Genomic DNA, 16,875 nt, shown 5'->3' with positions numbered 1-16,875 from the left:
TCTTAATTGTTTGGGTTTTGTTTTATACTAAAATAGCTTAAGCAAAATTACCCACTTATATGTGTCACATTCTGATGTCCCACGCGCATCTTGTTTTGATTTCGAGCGTCAACAAACTCAATGTTTTCGTTCTTTCTTTTTCCTTCGATACGTCCCCAACTGCTGCTCGGCTTGTGATAACAGATTCAAGTTGCGTGTGTGATCCAAAACCCGGACAGCCTTATCATCGGTGGCAGCAAAATGCTACAGCCAAAAGTGTTAACATCGGTGCTAAGCCAAGCAAACACGGGAGGAGTGGAAAATACGATGTAATTCGTGAAGAAAAACACCCAACCCCAACCAGTACGGTACGCAGTTCTGATTCTCGATTTCCTCTCACCCTCCTTCAAACGCTAGATTACTCACACACGAAGGAGCATTGCTAGCGTTTTCCGGCTTCGGTGACCGGGACGCAACGGTAACGGCGGCAATCGCGAGCAACATATGGTCCGTGTACGAAAAGAATGGCCGCAACGCGTTTCGGGAAGACCGGCTCCAGTACGTGTTTCTACAGTGTGAGAACGGTAACGTCGTCATCACGCAGGTGGCTAACCTTCTGCTCTGTCTATACGCCCGGGACCACGTAGGGCTCGGTATACTGAAGGAAAAAGCCCAAGCACTCGCAACGTATCTGGAGGGACCGTTGAAAGAGATTGCCACATCGTAGTGAACGTATGTGTGTGTGTACGGGGGATGAAGAAAAAAAAAAAGATTTTGTTGTACCGTATTTATTAGCGCTTAATACATGTTCGTTCACTTATACGCGCCCTGATGCTTGTACGAAAGTACGGAGTGCGTTTTGTTGATCGAAAAGTTGGTTACCGCCGCGAGAGATTGCTTCTGCGCGTAGGCTTTAATCTGCTCGATGTGCTCTTTTATCTCGTCCTGGCTGAAAACGGTTAGCTGGCGTGTTTCGAAACACAGCAGGCAGCTATCCTTCCACATCCGGCTGAAACCGTCCTTCAACAAGCCGAAGTAGTTGCTGGCTACAAATATTGCATCAAATTTCGCTTCGAATCGATCCAGCTCGTGCATCCGCAGAACGTCCTCAACGGAGAGCAAATGAACGGTTAGGTTTTCGCATGGTAGCAGTGGTTTGTTGTAGCGAACGGCCTCTACCGGCTCGGTACGAGCATCGTGCTTGTTGAGATTTTTCCCGGTATCCAGCTGGTGCGAACCAAACTGATGGATGTCTTTCGGATCGAAGCGATAGTGTTGACGCTCCTGGATTTCGTACATTATCTGCAGCACATTTCGCTCGGTAATGTCGGTCGAACGGAAATCGTTTACGCCGTGTTTGGAGCGGGAAAGCCGCTCCTCGGCACACTTCTGGCCGAAAGCAGCGTACGGACCGGTTAGATTGTCGCCGACCGACCCGCGGTGAACGAAGCCTTTCCCATTGCGCACCAACCCTACGGCGAACGTTTTGTTCGGATCGCTCTGTTCGTACTCGGGAAAGGTAAAGGCCACTCCCGTTTCGCGCCAGTGCTTGTACTCCTGCGGGCACACCTGTGTCGCTCCATTTTCCCGCAGTCTCATCTGCAAATCCCAGTCAAACGCACCGTTGCGATGATCGTATCGAACGCCCAGCTGAACGCGCAATCGTTCCTCCCAGTAGCGGGCAATATTGAACACGTGCTCGGGAGCATTGGTCCAGAAGCGAAATACATCCGCAAGCTGGTCGCGTTCCTTGTACCGTAGGGCTTCATAGCTGAAGATCGGTGCCTGCCGTTGAGCATACTCCGGGTCCGTAATAATGTTGGTCAATTCCTTCGCTTTGGTGCTCAGGTACGCGCTGCTGAACGGACGCACGAGACTGTTGCCATAGATGTCCATAAACAGATGCGTTTTGCCCTTGAGCGAGAGCAGCTGGGGATCTTCGAGCGCGATCGCTAGCAGCACCATATGGCGTGCCAGCAATTCGACGCATCCTTCCGCAAGGTACACATTCACTTGTACGCCCCGATGAAGGAAAAGCTGAGAAGCGGTCGCAAGGATGTGTCGCGGATCACCGCTTCCAAACAGCAGAACGTTCAGGCTTTCCGGTAGCGGGTCTTCGGCGGCCAAAATTTTCCTGTACTCCTGTACGAAATTAAGAGCTTCACAAAATCCCCAAAACATTTTACCAGACACGTGATACGCTACTACAGAACAGAATACTTTGATGTCGCAAGGAAAATGCAGGACAAGCACCTAAACAGTTTTCCTTGGTTACCACGTTTCCATAGTTACCACCGTCAACGCCTGTGTCATTCTTTTCCCGGTATGGAGCATCAAATATTAAAATTAAATATAAGAACATATATTTTTTGAATTCATCTATGAAATTAAAATTAATACAAGATTCTTTTTTGCTCGAATTTCGATTTGTTCCTAACCATGTGTGATGCTAACAAACAGTAATCAATAATCTCATTGCTTCCCGTTGCCTTTCACTCAAAGCTGTAGAAAAGCACTTAACAGGCTCGTAAAAAACGGTGCGATAAAAAATGATTTTAGGCAGTTTTTAGTAGCACAGTTTTGCGCTTCAAGTTCCGGGGGCAGCGGGCCAAAACGCAACGCTTTAAAACTCCATCTTCGTCGGGCGCGACCCAATTCCGCCAGCCCGATCGAACACCAGATTGGCCACCTCAAACGATAGCTGAACAGCATTTTCTCGCGTATCGGCCTCTGCATACACACGCACAATATCCTCCGTTCCGGAGGGGCGCACAAACGATCGTCCCTTGGGGAATTTCGAAACAATTGCATCAATCGCATCCTGCAATCCTTCCGGTTCGACCACTACACGGTCTGCATCCGTAACGGTGATGACGTTCCGATCGGCCAGGTAAACCTTTTCTAGCACATTGGGTAAATCGGTGTAGCTTGCCAGCCAGTCGGTAAGATTCCAGCCCTTCGCATGCAGTACCGTTTCCACCAGCAGCATGTCGGAGATCGCATCACCGACCGTTTCGTTCGTCAGGTCGATAAACTGCAACAGTCGGGCCGCTGTTTTGCGCTGCGCCTCGGGACGAGTTTCATCTTCACTCGCCGCCCGTATCGCCCGCTTGGCCTTATCGCTGTAGATGATTGTACCGTGCCCGTTCGCCTCAAAGTACACACCAATGTCGTACTCGAGTGCTTTATGGTGCAAATGTTTGACGCCGGTTCGCGTGCAGGCGACGGGGATTTTCATTTGATTGACAATGTAATCCGTGGAGGCACCGTTCGCGTACGCCGTCTGCACTAAGCCCATTTCCAGCTGCACACCGCACTGTTCTATGAGATCCTTCAAGTAACCGGCCAACAGTGTTGCTATCCGATCACCGTCAAGCAGATGGAAAACACCGTCGGCGTCGGTGAAATAGTATACCACACGGTCGGCATCACCATCCACCGAGCAGCACCGTCCAACGCTTGCCAACGCGTCCTCGGGCAAACCTTCCGGAACCCGGTGATTCGTCTTGACAAAGTCTGCTCCACATTTGAAGTTGATTTTACCATTGCTGTTGAACACCTTCACGTTGAGCGCTCCGTTTAGCTTCTTGATGAAGCCGAGCATCTTCAGCGAACCAACCCCGTTCGCACCGTCGTAGTACAGCTGATTCCGATAGTTGCCCTGCTCACCGGTTTCACCACGGAGCGCTTTAAACGCGGCAATCAGCTTGCTCATGTAACCTTCCTCCGTCGGAACCCCGTACGCGTTTTGCGTGTTGGTGCAGGTAACGAAATAGTGCAGCATCGGCGTGGTCACGATACCGAACTCGGTGACCGTTCCCTTCAGTGCCAGTATACCGTTCACAACGGCACGCGACAGCTGCGGGCTGTGGTAGCGTGTGTCCATACCGACAAACACCTTCGCCTGCTCGTTGTTGTCGATTTTCTCATCCTCACAAATTTTCGCCACCTGCGCCTCCAGCTCGCTGTCCGGCACGTTGACCAGATCGGTGGCGAGCTTTTCCCACCGCTGCTCCAACATTTCGCCGAGCGGATCGATCAGTTTCACCCCATTATCGTGCTCCGGATTGTGGGAAGCCGTTATCATGACACCGATCGCTTGGCTTGCTTTCGCTCGCGAACGAAGCGCGGCCAGCACACCCATCCGATACATTACATAGTCCAGGTTATCAGCACTGCAGAAAGCAGCGGCGCAGCATGAAAGAAAGAGCGCGAGTGAGAGAGAGAGGCATTAAGACATTAAAGATAAGCAGTTTATTAGGCCGCTTATCCGCGCACTGCGGTTTGCTGTGAAAGGATTCAAAACGAACCCGGAAACGAATGGGTCCGGTTGACCCTGGATGGGCAAACATTCACGGCAAACTGGGGGCCTTTCACTTTTTTTTCTCTACGTAGCGTACTTACTGCGATCGGAATCCGGCCGTTCCATACTGGATATCTTTCTGCGATTCCTTCTTCTGATGGTACTCCTTCGCAAATGCAAACACCGAGCGCAGGTTGACGGACATGGTTCTTCGCTATGGTTAAAATTCAATTGCTGCAGCAAAGACACGGCCACACACTCGAGTCTTTCGTCACGGTGCTACTGGTGGAAGCAGCGTTCAGCACAGCAAGAAATGGTAATTTTGCCACCAAAAACCAAGGAGCGGAGGTGTTCAAACTCGTTCAACGTCAGCAGCGAGCTGCAGCGGGTTTGACAGTTGATCGTGGGCCAAAAAAAGGGAAAAGAAAACAACAACAATCAGTGTTTGACAGCTGTCAGCTGTTTTCCTCATTTCGTTTGAATTCTGCGCGCAATAGCAGTACGAACTACACGATGCTACACGTGGAAGCTTATATCTGAGCGTAATTAAACGTTAAATTCTATACAGGCAGTGTGAATTACAATATACCAAGTAATTACAGTTGCCTTTTACTAGCTTTCATTTTTCTATGGCACTACAATCTCGAAAGGACAATACGGTATATTTAATAAATAAATACAAACTCGAAAGATCCCTGGAAACACACTGTGCAGCCTGAGCTTTGCAAAACTTTTGGGCGGTTGTCGTATAATGATGAACAATTATCGTCCGGGGGCCTTCTCTACTTTTGCATTAAATTTATATCTCACGTTAAAAGCTGATGGTTCGTTCGGTATCAAGTTGATAGTTGACTCGGTTTGTAGGGTATACATGTAGTGTGATTAAATGCTGTGCCGGTTCTGAGCATTCGGTAGTGATGGGCGCTCCGGAATGAAGCTACGACTTCAACCCAACCTCGAGCCGGCTCAGTACCAAAGGCTTCACATTCAAAGCTCCAGTCTAACGGCTCCGGAGTCGACTGAGAACGAAAGGCTTTGGAGGCATCGAACAAGATTTGTTTAGTGTACAGCACTTGATTCGAGTATAATATTTGGATTCATCTTTTTTGTTGCAATGTTGGATCGGTCGGGCAACTTGCTTAGGATTCGAATGGATGTTATGGTTCGTTGACAGGGCATTAATTGGCTGCACACTCTACCACGCGGTAACCATCATGACTCACCACGTTTTGTAACTGAAAATGAAACGAAATTTGATTTAATTCTGCGCAATGTTTCAAAGTATTCCTACAAACTTACGTCTCTGCCTGTTGGCGCCATTCTTGCAGCTTTGAAACGATCCAGTTGGGATGGCACGATGATGCCACGCTCCGTACGAATGGTCGATGCTGGCATGGAAGGAATAATACAGCTATCGCTATTTGCAGTTATTGTTAAAACTAGGATGCACGTAACCATTCGTCGGGATCCGATGAATCCTCACTATAGATATCACCAAGCAGGTGGAAATGCGGCAGATGAGACAGCTTTAGATTACTCCCATCGGAGTCGGTTGTAAGACTGGAGAGCGATTGGTAACTAACATCATCTCCCTCGTATGCATAATGTCGCACGTCGTCGATCGGATAAGCCCTGGAATCATGGTCACAAGCGTTCTTACTGTTCAGCAGGACGACGCTTACATCTAGATGATTCGTTTGTACGTATCGTGTTGCATCGCCAAAACCCAGATTCTTAAGAAGCGTTTCGAGGCTGTAGATACCCGCACTCTCTCCGCCACCCTCCACCTCGTAATCGATAACTGTGCCGTGTAGAACATGTATATCTTTATCAAACCACTCATCTTTGTGCTTCTTGTGAACGACGAACGCAAGCAACAGTATCAGCAGCAGCACGATACAGGCGATGATCGCAATCAGGAAGTAAGAATCGATGCCAAACGATACGGCAACTGCCACGGACCGCTGGCAGCCTGGATCGGCATTCTTCGCCAGGCTCGACAGACCAAGATCGTACGTACGTTCGTTGATGGTCAAGTTTCTTATGCAGCCGCTGAAACCTTTGTCCTGTGGCACGTACGTCCAGTTGAACAACGAACCGAGATAGTCCAGATTGACGGCTGCACCTCCCAACTGAAGCGGGGCATTTACGTTGAGGAAGCGATTCGGCCCTTTCGGTGCATCCAGGCTCATGCACGTGGACAGCTTGCAGTTGTCTACGATCATCTCGATCGTCTGGGGCTGTAGCACGATCTCGACGGTGAAAGGTTTTCCCTGTGGAAACCGATGACGGTGTTCGATGCGTGTTGTGCCGCTACCATAGTCGAGCAGTAACACCGGAAGTCCCTTTACTAGTTCCAGCGCCAGGAAATCTTGCACTTGTAGACGAGGATTGTAGTTTAGCGGTCCAATGTACATGACCAAGCCATCTTCCTGGTGCGGTGACAGTTCTACGCTGATCCGTGTCATGTTGCAAGGACTGATCGGTGGATAGAGAGCATATCCACTGCCGTAGAACCCGATGCCCAGCATCTCGCAGTGCGGACCTTCGAAGCCGTCCGGGCAAGAGCACCGATCGTTCACAAGGAAGCCTCCATTCAGACAGGTCAGTGAAGGTGGAGGAGCCTCGCATACGCATTCCGCCTGCACGAACGCATTTACACCCACAAACGAGCTGGTGTTGGTGTAGACCGCGATCGGCACATTCGACTTGTAGAGTGTGTTCTTGCACGAAAGCTCACAGTTGCGACCCTCTTCGATGCACTCGTCGATGCCCACCATCAGCACGGACAGACCGACGTCCTCTTCCAGCTGGCGAAGTCGGTAGCCGAGCATTCCATTCAGTCGCTCCGGTGCGTAATAAGGACTACCATGGGCCGAAAACCGTACATCCAAGAATGTTCCGTTGACATTGTCGCGCTTCAAAACGGTAAACACGTCCACATTCTCGCGACTCACGTTCAGGGTGTTTGCAATGCTCATCTGCAGTCGATCTTTGGGCGTGGAGAGTTGGCCAGGTGTACGCGATACGAACTCCTCCGCCGTTACGTTATGGAAACGGATCGATCCGCTCTTGTCGACCGCTTCCTCGGGTATTTCCTTCACCGTGACTGTCACCTTGGCTGTGACGTTATGTGTGAAATGGCTCAACTGTTCAACAACGTGGAAGTTCAGCTCATATTCTCCGCCCCGAGTACCTTGTAGCATTGTGATCATACCCGTGTCCCGATTCAGATCGAAGAAGTCTACCGACTGATGGCGCGTAGCATCGTCCCACTGGAACGTTTTGTCCGGCAGATCCCAGTCGTCTGGATCGTCCACGTAAACACGGCCGACTTCTGTGTTGGGCGATTCGCCCTTGTAGTTGTATACGAAGATGCGACTTTCGCCGGGCCGCATCTCGTTGTCGTTTTCGTCACCAATCACCAACTGCAGTATACTGACGTCGCTCATTGGTTCCTCGCCAGAGTCGCTGATTCTGATCGGCACTCGATACTCCTTCTGCTCCTCTCGATCAAACTCGACCAACGCATACAGTTCGTCACCTTGCACTTGGAAACGTTCTTTGATTTCGTACGGTGCGTTTGGATCAATGCTGAAGTAGAATGGTGGACCGTTCTGGGCTTCGTCTACGTCTTCCGCAGTCAGCCTCACGATCAATCCTGGCGAGCGGTTTTCTCCCCACACTACTGGCATGGCGTTCGAAAGATGCGGTGCGTTATCATTGATATCTTCGAGGAAAATGTTTACAGTGGCCGGAGTTTTCTTTCCTGCGCCATCCTCGTCCGTTGCGGTGATAATGAACTGCCAGCTCTTAAAACCTTGCGGTGGATCGCGATCCAGCGCCTTTCTGAGCCGCAGACATCCGTTGTCGTCGATCTCCAGCAAATCCTCGTGTTCGTGTTCCAGAAAGGAAAACTGAATGTGCTGGGGTTCGTGTCGACTCTCGATATCTGGGTCATACGCCTGAATGGTCATGACACATCCGGGAGGAATCGTTTCTTCTTGAATCGTAACATTACGGAGATCTACGAAACGTGGTGGATTGTCGTTGACGTTGACGAGTTTAATCGCGACAGTTGTGAGATCCTGAAACAATCCATCGTACACTTGAACGGTAAGCATGTACTCACGGATCGTTTCGTAGTCCAGCCTGCTGTTGACCGAGATACGGCCCGTATTCTTATCGATTTTGAACGCATCGCCTTCGTTCCCCGATACAATGCTGTACGAAATCTGAGCAGATGCGTCTGGATCGTCTGCCATCACTTCAATCACGGCCGTGTTGATGTTTTCATCCTCGGGCACACTTTCCGTCACGTACAGTTTCCTTTTGAATTTGGGCTCGTTGTCGTTCCTGTCTAACACCTTAATGAATAATAGCTGAGAAATACTATTTGGCCTCCCGTTGTGATACAACGCTGACGGTGAGTTATCTTCTGCGATTATCTTTAACTGGTACGAGTCAGTCGCTTCTTGGTCAAGCTTTACTAGTGTCGTAATTCGGCCGGTCTCAGGCTCAATGTGGAACTTGTGCTCATCTTTGTCGAGCCGGTATGACACAACATTGTGGGCTACAGTTCCGTCCAGATCGTATGCACGCACCTGTTGGACCAGCGTTCCAGGTGGTTCGTTTTCAAGTATCGTACCGGATGTCAATTCCGAAAATACCGGTATATTGTCATTTTCGTCCAGTACATTGATTTTCACTACGAATTCGGAAACCAAATTGTACGAATTTGTAACAGTCACTCTGAGGGTATACTCCTGTACGGTTTCGTAATCAAGCGTCTTTCCCAGCTTAATAGAGGCAGTGTTGTTGATCTGTTCCAGCAGGAATGTGTTCTTCGAATTGGCTTGTTCAGAACGACCTTGAATTAGTTCGAAGATCACTTCCGGTTTCTCGGGAATGTTTGATGTGGCTTCGAGATCTGCCAACGATACAGAGTACTCCTTGAATGTTTCGTTCACTGCAATGGATCCCTCTGGCACTCTGGTGAAGTAAGGTGGCAACTCATTGGTCTCGAGTACGCGCACATTCACATCAACCTCTGCGTCATGTACACGTTCACCATGTGGACTTAAATTATAAGCCCTCACGCGTATTGAGTAGCACTCGCGAGGACTGCGATCGACCGGCTTAGCTAGCGTGAGCACCCCATTGTTCTCGTTGATCTTGAAGTAGCTGCTGTCTGGGTTCTGCTGCACGATTGCGTACTTGATGATGCTGTTATCTCCATCGTCCATATCCGTCGCCGAGATGGTAGCTACGCGCAGATTCGTTTTCATATCTTTCTTGACCGATTCCTCATGCCGCACCTTATCGAACACCGGCGGGTTGTCGTTGATGTCCAGGATCGTTACCTTGAAGGTACACACATCATCCAGCCGAGGTCGTCCATTATCGGTTGCACGTACCGTGATGTAGATCTCCTTCTCACGTATCGGCTCATCACGATCGAAGATGTGAGCCGTTGTGATTTCGCCCGTACTCTTGTCAATGCGGAAACGGGCTCGCTCGCCCGGTGTTGTCACGAAGCTGTACTCGATCGTCTGTGCAGGATCTGATTCGGTCGCAGTTACGCGCAGTACCGGCGTTCCTACGGGCTGCTCTTCCGCCAGCATTGGTTTATAGCTGCCGCACGCGACGAAGCTTGGCTTGCGATTATCCATCGTATGTTGCAGGGTTTCGTGAGGAGACTGAGTATCAATTGTTGCATTATTGCTTGCATTGGTTTCTCCTTTATTGTTGGCGGTAGATCCATAACTGTGTTTTGTTGTAGTTAACACAAACAGCAGAAACAATACCGTCGTTCGATGCATAATAATTACAGCCTCGATCACGTGTGGCGTATTTGACCGTCATTCATGTTTCAGCGCGCAGATGACCGATTTCAGCCAGTCTGATGTATACAATTTTTAGTGATGCAACAGAGAAAAAATATGGTAAAACGCATTTACTGAACTAATAAACGCTGTTGGCGCAAACTGTTTTACAAACACTGTTTTATTGCCGAGTGATTGTTATGATGAAATCAATTTGCAGTCTCAAACCATACAAACATGTTAGCCATATGAACAATGTATTGTATTTGAAAGGCTTTGTACACATGTGTTCATTATTCAATCGGTCTGCAACAGGCCATACGACACTGCGGTTAAAGGAATCCTTATCATTGTCTTCCTTAATTTATTTATCTTTTGCTTTATCAAACGCTGAGCTTTCTTTATCTTTGAATTATCTAGTCTAAATTTTACGGATCGAAATATGGCACGTATAATTGAAAGATTAACTTTTTTGTGAAACACTGCATAACTTTAGTCTGTCTCAAAAACATACAAAAATTAAATCAACTTTTAAACAGATCTTAATCACCGTAACAGCACACAATCACATTGTTCGCGTTGCAAACAAGCACTTCGTGTAGCGTTGAACAATTTGCAACGGATAATTTCAAATCTCACACGCGTGTAACAATTAAAACCTTTTTTGAAACTAACTTGTAAAAAAACGCCTTTTAAAATCAGAAAACCTTTACCGTGGTAGTGTTAGCAGCTTGTGCGCGGCACGGCGATCCGATACCATCGAGAGCATCGGTGTGTATGGCGCGCGTGCATTGCGCTAGCGGTTTTATAACGGTTGCGCGTTACTCATAATCTAAATCCAGTTTTGAAATCAAACATTACTCACAACTCTTTGTAATCAAACATCGCGAATTTGCTATCGTTTGTTTAGTTTAGATATGTTATCGTTACTAAAAAACTTTAAATAAAGCACTACAGTTCTAGGTTTATTTCGTTGGTCTAGCGAAAAAACAGTGAGATGAATGAGATGAAACTAGTGGAATAACTCGTTTTTTTCATCCCATTCGTTTCGTTTTCGTTTGTAGGTACGAGTTGCCCGTAGGAGCAAGGAGTTCGGGTCTATTCTTCGAACTAGTTGCATCTACATGAACTCATCGAATCAATGGACCCGTGCGTCACTACGTACCAGATCATTAAGACAAGAAGAAGTGTGGATATTAAGTATAATAGTTTTATAGTTGTTAAAATGGAAATAAATAACAGTTTGTAACCGCTACAACAATATTCTTCTCACATTTTGCCTACTGCCACTGTGTACAGTGTAAACGAGCCTTAAGTATGTTCCAATACGCGTATTGAAGCTCGTTTGTTGCTTGGGTGCTGAACAATCGACGGCTGTCAAAAGGGGTAGCGGGCCAAAAGTAAAAAAGCGTCTTGAACATCGTAAACCTTCGATATTCGGGATTGTTGAGCGCTTTGTATAAATTAACTAACGATAACGCACTGTACCGTAGCTGATAAACAATGTCGTTGGTGTGCAGCAGTAAGTACTGGCTGGAACTATGTTTCACTGTTCACTTACGGTAGAAAAAAGGTTCCGGTGTATGGGTGAAAGTGAGGTTATGTCGGGTCGGGAATACAAACATCTTTTGCTTTTGCAGTATCGAACGAAGTACCGGAACACCCGTGCATATCGCCCAAGTCGGGCGCTATCTTTGAACGTCGACTGATCGAGAAGTATATCGTTGAAAATGAGTGCGATCCAATAAACGGGCAACCGCTAACGGTGGAAGAATTGATCGATGTGAAAAGTGGGTACAACAACACATACCTCCGGCGTCCTGTTTTCGAACGTCTCATTTCCACTTTGATTCCGCTAACATCCTTTCAGCTCCACCGATTGTGCGTCCGAAGCCACCGAGTGCTACCAGTATCCCCGCCACGCTGAAAACGATGCAAGACGAGTGGGACGCACTGATGTTGCATTCTTTCACACAGCGCCAGCAGCTTCAAACAGCCCGCCAGGAACTGTCCCACGCACTGTACCAGCACGATGCGGCCTGTCGTGTTATTGCCCGACTCAACAAAGAAGTGGCAGCTGCCCGTGAAGCTTTGGCCACACTGAAACCACAGACGGGAATTTCCGCCATCCAGGCCGCGCCACAACCGTCGATCGCTTCGGAGGCGGGTGGTGTCGCTACACAACCGGTCGAGCAGGCGGGCATGAGCGCGGAAGTGATACAAAAGCTGCAGGACAAAGCTACCGTGCTTACGCAGGAGCGCAAGAAGAAGGGTCGCACCGTGCCGGAGGAATTGGTGAGCCAGGAAAAGTTGCGCGGATTCCTCACGCTCGCATCCCACCCCGGTTTGCATTCGGCCAGCGTTCCTGGCATTTTAGCGCTGGACATCAATCATTCCGATCAGAGCAAAATCTTGACCGGTGGCAACGATAAGAATGCAACCGTGTTCAACAAAGACACCGAACAGATCGTGGCTGTACTGAAGGGTCACACGAAGAAGGTAACGAAGGTCATTTTCCATCCGGAGGAGGACACCGTCATTACGACATCGCCCGACGCCAGCATACGCGTGTGGCACGTTCCCACTTCCCAGACGCAGTTGCTGCTTCGATGCCACGATGGACCCGTGACCGGACTGTCGTTGCATCCGACCGGCGATTATGTGCTGTCCACGTCGTCCGATAAACACTGGGCATTTTCCGACATACGATCAGGACGGTTGCTCACAAAGGTAGCCGATACGGCCGAGTATGGACTGACGTCCGCACAGTTCCATCCGGATGGGCTTATCTTCGGCACCGGTACGGAAGATTCGCAGGTAAAGATTTGGGATTTGAAGGAGCAAAGCAATGTGGCCAACTTTGCCGGCCATACCGGTCCCATCACTGCCATTTCGTTCTCCGAGAACGGTTACTACCTCGCGACCGCTGCCGATGACGCGTGTGTGAAGCTATGGGATTTGCGCAAGCTGAAAAACTTTAAAACCATCCAGCTGGATGACGGTTACGAGGTGAAGGATCTGTGCTTCGATCAGAGCGGAACATACCTGTCGATTGCCGGCACGGACATACGGTAAGGGCCGATCCGCGTAAGCGATGAATGTGGGTGGAGATGTCTCATTTTCTTCTTCTCTTTGCAGTGTCTATCTTTGCAAACAGTGGCAAGAGTTGAAGGTGTTCAACGACCACACAGCACTGGCTACCGGTGTTCGGTTTGGCAAGCATGCACAGTACATCGCTTCGACGAGCATGGATCGAACGCTGAAACTGTACGGTATTGAGTGAACAAATCGTGGAACGTGTGTCCATTTACCGTAATTATATGTCCGTAACATACGAATAATAGTACATAATAAGCGAATGTTTATCGCGTATGCGTGAAATCTTCACTTTTCGATCAATAAAAAAAAGTTTGACGATAGTAAAAGCAAACCCCCAAATGCTTCCTCTTCAAATCGTGCCGTAACGCCTTGTAACACCCTGTTGACGCAAAGAATGTTGACGTTTGTTGACAGATTGCCAAGCAAGACGCGGAAGAAGAAGACTGCCTTTGACAGCCCGGAATGTGACAGTAGAGAAATTTACGAAAAGCTGATGCAATATCGCCGAAGTGGGTTGGTTCGTTCGCCCCGGAAAGAATAAAATAAACGTGCGCAAAGATTGTTGTAAGCTAGTTAAAAAGTACCACAAGTGAAAGAGCAAATCATGGCGGAAGACGATGCGGTAAGTTGACGGCCGGATGTGGTAGGAAAACGTGTTGAAAAGGCGAGTGAAAGGCGACGGCACCATGTCGCCGTTTGCTCGGTAGAGAAAAGAGCCACATCGCTGGCAGCACCACCAGCAGTAGCAGCAGCACTGTGACTGCCCGGCAATGATGTTAGGTTATGAGTACCGTCCGTTCCTCGCGGTGAACCGACCATTTCCAGCAAATTGCACGTTATTTCTAGCGAGTCCCAAAACTCGCATGCTTATGGGTTTCTCCACTTTCTTACCGAACACACAGATCTTTGACCCTTCCTTGATGAAGAAAAAGAAAAAGAAGAAGACTCCGTTCGATCTGGACGCGATGGCTGGTGCTGGGGCGGAAGAACCGGCTGCAGAGGCAGAATCGGCCGTGCCGAGCGAATCGAAACCGGTCGCCGACGGAGAGGACGATTTGGATCTGGAGAACTTTAACAAGAAAAAGAAGAAGAAGAAGAAGCCGTTCAATTTGGACGAGCTGGAAGGTGCCCTACCCTCCGGCGCAGGGGAAGGTGACGCGGATGCGAAGGAAAGCAAGGAGGAGGGTGAAGCGGGCGGCGACGATGGGCTGGACGAGGACTTTAAGCTGGACTTTAGCATGAAAAAAAAGAAAAAGAAGAAGAAGGATCTGACGGAGCTGATGGAGCAGGAACAGGTTGATGGGCAGGATGGGCAGGACGACGAGAAGGAAAATGGTAAGTGGCGGGGAGGAGTTGGGGTAATGGAGTGGTGAAAAAGTTTTCCCTACTCGAAGTTTAACGTAAAGCTGATGATATTTTGCCATTGCGTTGATTTTACATGCCTTACCGAGAGCGACGGGATCGTCACCGAAACTGGTATAATGAATTAACAACTATTTACATTTCACTATGGTTTCGCTATTTAGTTTCCGTTTACGATAGCTTGCGCACTTTATGACGATAACTAATCGGTTGCTTTGTTTTTTTTGTTTTGTTTTTACATAATGTTCGTACCTCAGTGGATGAAAATGTTACTTCCTGGGCTGGTTCGGATCGTGACTACACGTACGATGAGCTGCTGAACCGTGTGTTCGAGATCATTCTGGACAAGAATCCGGAGATGGCCGGCGGCCGTAAGCCGAAGTTTGTGATGCGTCCACCGCAAGTGTTGCGTGTCGGCACGAAGAAGACCTCGTTCGCCAACTTTACCGAAATCTGCAAAACGCTCCATCGACTACAGAAGCACGTGCTCGACTTTCTGCTAGCTGAGTTGGGTACGAGCGGTTCGGTCGACGGTAACAATCAGCTCATCATCAAGGGTCGCTTCCAGCCAAAACAGATCGAGAACGTGCTGCGAAGATACATCAAGGAGTACGTCACCTGCCACACCTGCCGCTCGCCGGACACCATCCTCCAAAAAGACACCCGCCTGTTCTTCCTGCAGTGTGAATCTTGCGGGTCCCGGTGTTCCGTCGCTAGTATTAAGTCTGGTTTCCAGGCCGTCACCAGTAAACGTGCCGCGATGCGTGCAAAGACAGCCTAGACGGGCGTGACGCGAAGAGGCAAGAACGGTCACGCGCACGGTCCCGGCGGCGCTTGGTGTTCATATGGCACGGATGGTAAGGTGGAATGATGCATCTTTTCCGGTTCTGCTTTACTTTATTCTGCCCCTTCATTTTGTGGTCCCTTTCGCCCATCGTTCGTTCGCTCGCGATGGGTCATCTTTCCTCAGGGCGGTGCTTCGATGAGTCGATCTGTCGAACGTCCCTGCCCACTAAACTCTATTTGATTGATAAAAAATCCTACGTTGTTTTCTTGTGGTGGTTTTCTTTTCGAGTCGTACGAGATGTTAGCGACGAATTATTCCATACGAACGAACCAACCAAGCCTCTTGTACTTCTCAAGGAAAATAAATGATAACTAGCATTTGCAACAGAGAAATGCGTTTATAAGCTCAATTTATTCAGTCTTTCGGTTATGTAGGCAATGCGATTGTTATCCGCAACGGTGCTTTCAATCAGTGGTTCGTAAACGGAAAGGAGAAAACTTTTCCAGAACAGCTCGCACGAATAGCCGAGCTCAGCGTCGGGCAGTATGGTTTCGGCAAACACAGCTATGCGCCCTTCATTGCCCACGAAAGGGCGTCCGATAACAAAGCAATGCGTTCGTAGGTTTAAATGAGCTAGGTGTGTGTGGCACCGCGCTTTGGCCATCGATATCAGTAACCGGAGATGGCGTCTGAGCTCGACAGATGTCGGGATTGATTCGTCATTCATTGGCGAAGATTTCTTGCGAAGTGAATCTTCGCAACATACCAGCTTGTGTAGATAATCTAAGGGTAAAGCGGGGGAAAAACACATTCAGCTGCAGTAGAACAGCATAGAGCACCTTCCTCAAATACTACTTACCAAGCATTTTGTTGTTCGATGGTCGGTAGTACACTTCAACCTTTGCTGTTCCATCGTCTAATTGATAGATGGTAACATCGTCTCGGTACGTTTTGGCCGTTAACTGCCCGTACACCATTGAGCTGGAGAAGTTTATCCTGAACAGCTCGTTAATGAAGGTGTCTTGGTGTGTTCGAACATGAGACAGAAAGACAACCGGTACGCTTAGAGTGTAGATAACCGAATTGGATTTAGCCTTTGTACCAGAGCGCCGTGCATCAACATCTAGCCGATGGTCGCTGAGCGTGTTTAGAAAGGTTTTGAATTCTCTCAGAAACTCATCCTCGGTAAGATCAATCACTTCCATTTTTTCGTACAGCAGTTTTCTTCGGTCGATCACTTTAAATGCCGGTATGTCCTGTTCGACATCGTTCTCGGGAAGTAACTTTTCTGAGAAATTGGTGGTGATAGGAAGATCGCTCATTTTTGCGCCAATGTGTTGGGTTTGTGTATTTATTTGTTGTTGACAACAAACCAGAGCGACCAAACAGCGTAACGCCCAAGGTGTAGAGACGGAAAGAAAATGTTTTCAAATTCAATTCATTGTGTTTTGAGAGGTACTGTGTTACTACAAATATGATTTTCTGCTCAAATTTGAACGTGGAAAATAAATATATCAACA

General features: G+C 48.5%; 7 protein-coding genes across 8 annotated transcripts; 3 read left to right on the top strand and 4 right to left on the bottom strand.

The window, feature by feature from the left end:
• The first annotated feature begins 116 nt into the window (after positions 1–116).
• On the top strand, positions 117–870 carry LOC118510239 (ragulator complex protein LAMTOR2 homolog). The gene is made up of 2 exons (XM_036051806.1): positions 117–308; positions 397–870. Exons 1-2 carry the CDS (start codon positions 241–243, stop codon positions 704–706), a joined length of 378 nt encoding a protein of 125 aa, XP_035907699.1. The 5' UTR covers positions 117–240; the 3' UTR covers positions 707–870.
• On the bottom strand, positions 752–2,370 carry LOC118510234 (dynein assembly factor 3, axonemal homolog). The gene has a single exon (XM_036051799.1). It carries the CDS (start codon positions 2,158–2,160, stop codon positions 793–795), a length of 1,368 nt encoding a protein of 455 aa, XP_035907692.1. The 5' UTR covers positions 2,161–2,370; the 3' UTR covers positions 752–792.
• LOC118510231 (phosphoacetylglucosamine mutase) lies at positions 2,326–4,707 on the bottom strand. Its single transcript, XM_036051797.1, has 2 exons — positions 4,384–4,707; positions 2,326–4,154 (listed from the first exon to the last, which is right to left on the bottom strand). Exons 1-2 carry the CDS (start codon positions 4,485–4,487, stop codon positions 2,603–2,605), a joined length of 1,656 nt encoding a protein of 551 aa, XP_035907690.1. The 5' UTR covers positions 4,488–4,707; the 3' UTR covers positions 2,326–2,602.
• On the bottom strand, positions 4,535–10,797 carry LOC118510229 (DE-cadherin-like). The gene is made up of 3 exons (XM_036051795.1): positions 5,582–10,797; positions 5,506–5,517; positions 4,535–4,661 (listed from the first exon to the last, which is right to left on the bottom strand). Exon 1 carries the CDS (start codon positions 10,102–10,104, stop codon positions 5,722–5,724), a length of 4,383 nt encoding a protein of 1,460 aa, XP_035907688.1. The 5' UTR covers positions 10,105–10,797; the 3' UTR covers positions 4,535–4,661; positions 5,506–5,517; positions 5,582–5,721.
• A 658-nt stretch (positions 10,798–11,455) lies between these two features.
• On the top strand, positions 11,456–13,537 carry LOC118510232 (pre-mRNA-processing factor 19). The gene is made up of 4 exons (XM_036051798.1): positions 11,456–11,629; positions 11,748–11,897; positions 11,978–13,178; positions 13,246–13,537. The coding sequence occupies exons 1-4, from the start codon at positions 11,611–11,613 to the stop codon at positions 13,388–13,390; spliced, it is 1,515 nt and encodes a 504-aa protein (XP_035907691.1). The 5' UTR covers positions 11,456–11,610; the 3' UTR covers positions 13,391–13,537.
• A 115-nt stretch (positions 13,538–13,652) lies between these two features.
• LOC118510236 (eukaryotic translation initiation factor 2 subunit 2) lies at positions 13,653–15,747 on the top strand. 2 transcript variants are annotated; one of them, XM_036051801.1, is made up of 4 exons: positions 13,654–13,828; positions 14,109–14,541; positions 14,638–14,682; positions 14,826–15,747. In XM_036051801.1, exons 1-4 carry the CDS (start codon positions 13,811–13,813, stop codon positions 15,347–15,349), a joined length of 1,020 nt encoding a protein of 339 aa, XP_035907694.1. In that variant the 5' UTR covers positions 13,654–13,810; the 3' UTR covers positions 15,350–15,747. The 2 variants fall into 2 exon arrangements, with proteins under 2 accessions (XP_035907696.1, XP_035907694.1); XM_036051803.1 differs by lacking the exon at positions 14,638–14,682 and having other exon boundaries at positions 13,653–13,828.
• Positions 15,733–16,734, bottom strand: LOC118510238. Its single transcript, XM_036051805.1, has 2 exons — positions 16,215–16,734; positions 15,733–16,138 (listed from the first exon to the last, which is right to left on the bottom strand). The coding sequence occupies exons 1-2, from the start codon at positions 16,675–16,677 to the stop codon at positions 15,753–15,755; spliced, it is 849 nt and encodes a 282-aa protein (XP_035907698.1). The 5' UTR covers positions 16,678–16,734; the 3' UTR covers positions 15,733–15,752.
• Between the last annotated feature and the right edge of the window lie 141 nt (positions 16,735–16,875).

This window comes from Anopheles stephensi, chromosome 3 (genome assembly GCF_013141755.1).
Source record: "Anopheles stephensi strain Indian chromosome 3, UCI_ANSTEP_V1.0, whole genome shotgun sequence".
Classification (NCBI taxonomy): Eukaryota; Metazoa; Arthropoda; class Insecta; order Diptera; family Culicidae; genus Anopheles; species Anopheles stephensi.
Note: the sequence above shows the minus strand (reverse complement) of the source record. Positions and strands in the feature narration are given on the sequence as shown.

Bases quoted from the DNA above. Each gene is read 5' to 3' on its own strand.
- LOC118510239 (XM_036051806.1), top strand. From the start codon at position 241: ATGCTACAGCCAAAAGTGTTAACATCGGTGCTAAGCCAAGCAAACACG. The intron at 309-396 runs GTAATTCGTGAA...TTCAAACGCTAG, and splicing joins GGAGGAGTGGAAAATACGAT to ATTACTCACACACGAAGGAG.
- LOC118510234 (XM_036051799.1), bottom strand. From the start codon at position 2,160: ATGTTTTGGGGATTTTGTGAAGCTCTTAATTTCGTACAGGAGTACAGG.
- LOC118510231 (XM_036051797.1), bottom strand. From the start codon at position 4,487: ATGTCCGTCAACCTGCGCTCGGTGTTTGCATTTGCGAAGGAGTACCAT. The intron at 4,155-4,383 runs GTAAGTACGCTA...TGCTTTCTGCAG, and splicing joins ACGGCCGGATTCCGATCGCA to TGCTGATAACCTGGACTATG.
- LOC118510229 (XM_036051795.1), bottom strand. From the start codon at position 10,104: ATGCATCGAACGACGGTATTGTTTCTGCTGTTTGTGTTAACTACAACA.
- LOC118510232 (XM_036051798.1), top strand. The intron at 11,898-11,977 runs GTGGGTACAACA...ACATCCTTTCAG, and splicing joins AGAATTGATCGATGTGAAAA to CTCCACCGATTGTGCGTCCG. The intron at 13,179-13,245 runs GTAAGGGCCGAT...TTCTCTTTGCAG, and splicing joins ATTGCCGGCACGGACATACG to TGTCTATCTTTGCAAACAGT.
- LOC118510236 (XM_036051801.1), top strand. The intron at 14,542-14,637 runs GTAAGTGGCGGG...GCCATTGCGTTG, and splicing joins GGACGACGAGAAGGAAAATG to ATTTTACATGCCTTACCGAG. The intron at 14,683-14,825 runs GTATAATGAATT...TTCGTACCTCAG, and splicing joins CGGGATCGTCACCGAAACTG to TGGATGAAAATGTTACTTCC.
- LOC118510238 (XM_036051805.1), bottom strand. From the start codon at position 16,677: ATGAGCGATCTTCCTATCACCACCAATTTCTCAGAAAAGTTACTTCCC. The intron at 16,139-16,214 runs GTAAGTAGTATT...CTTTACCCTTAG, and splicing joins ATCGAACAACAAAATGCTTG to ATTATCTACACAAGCTGGTA.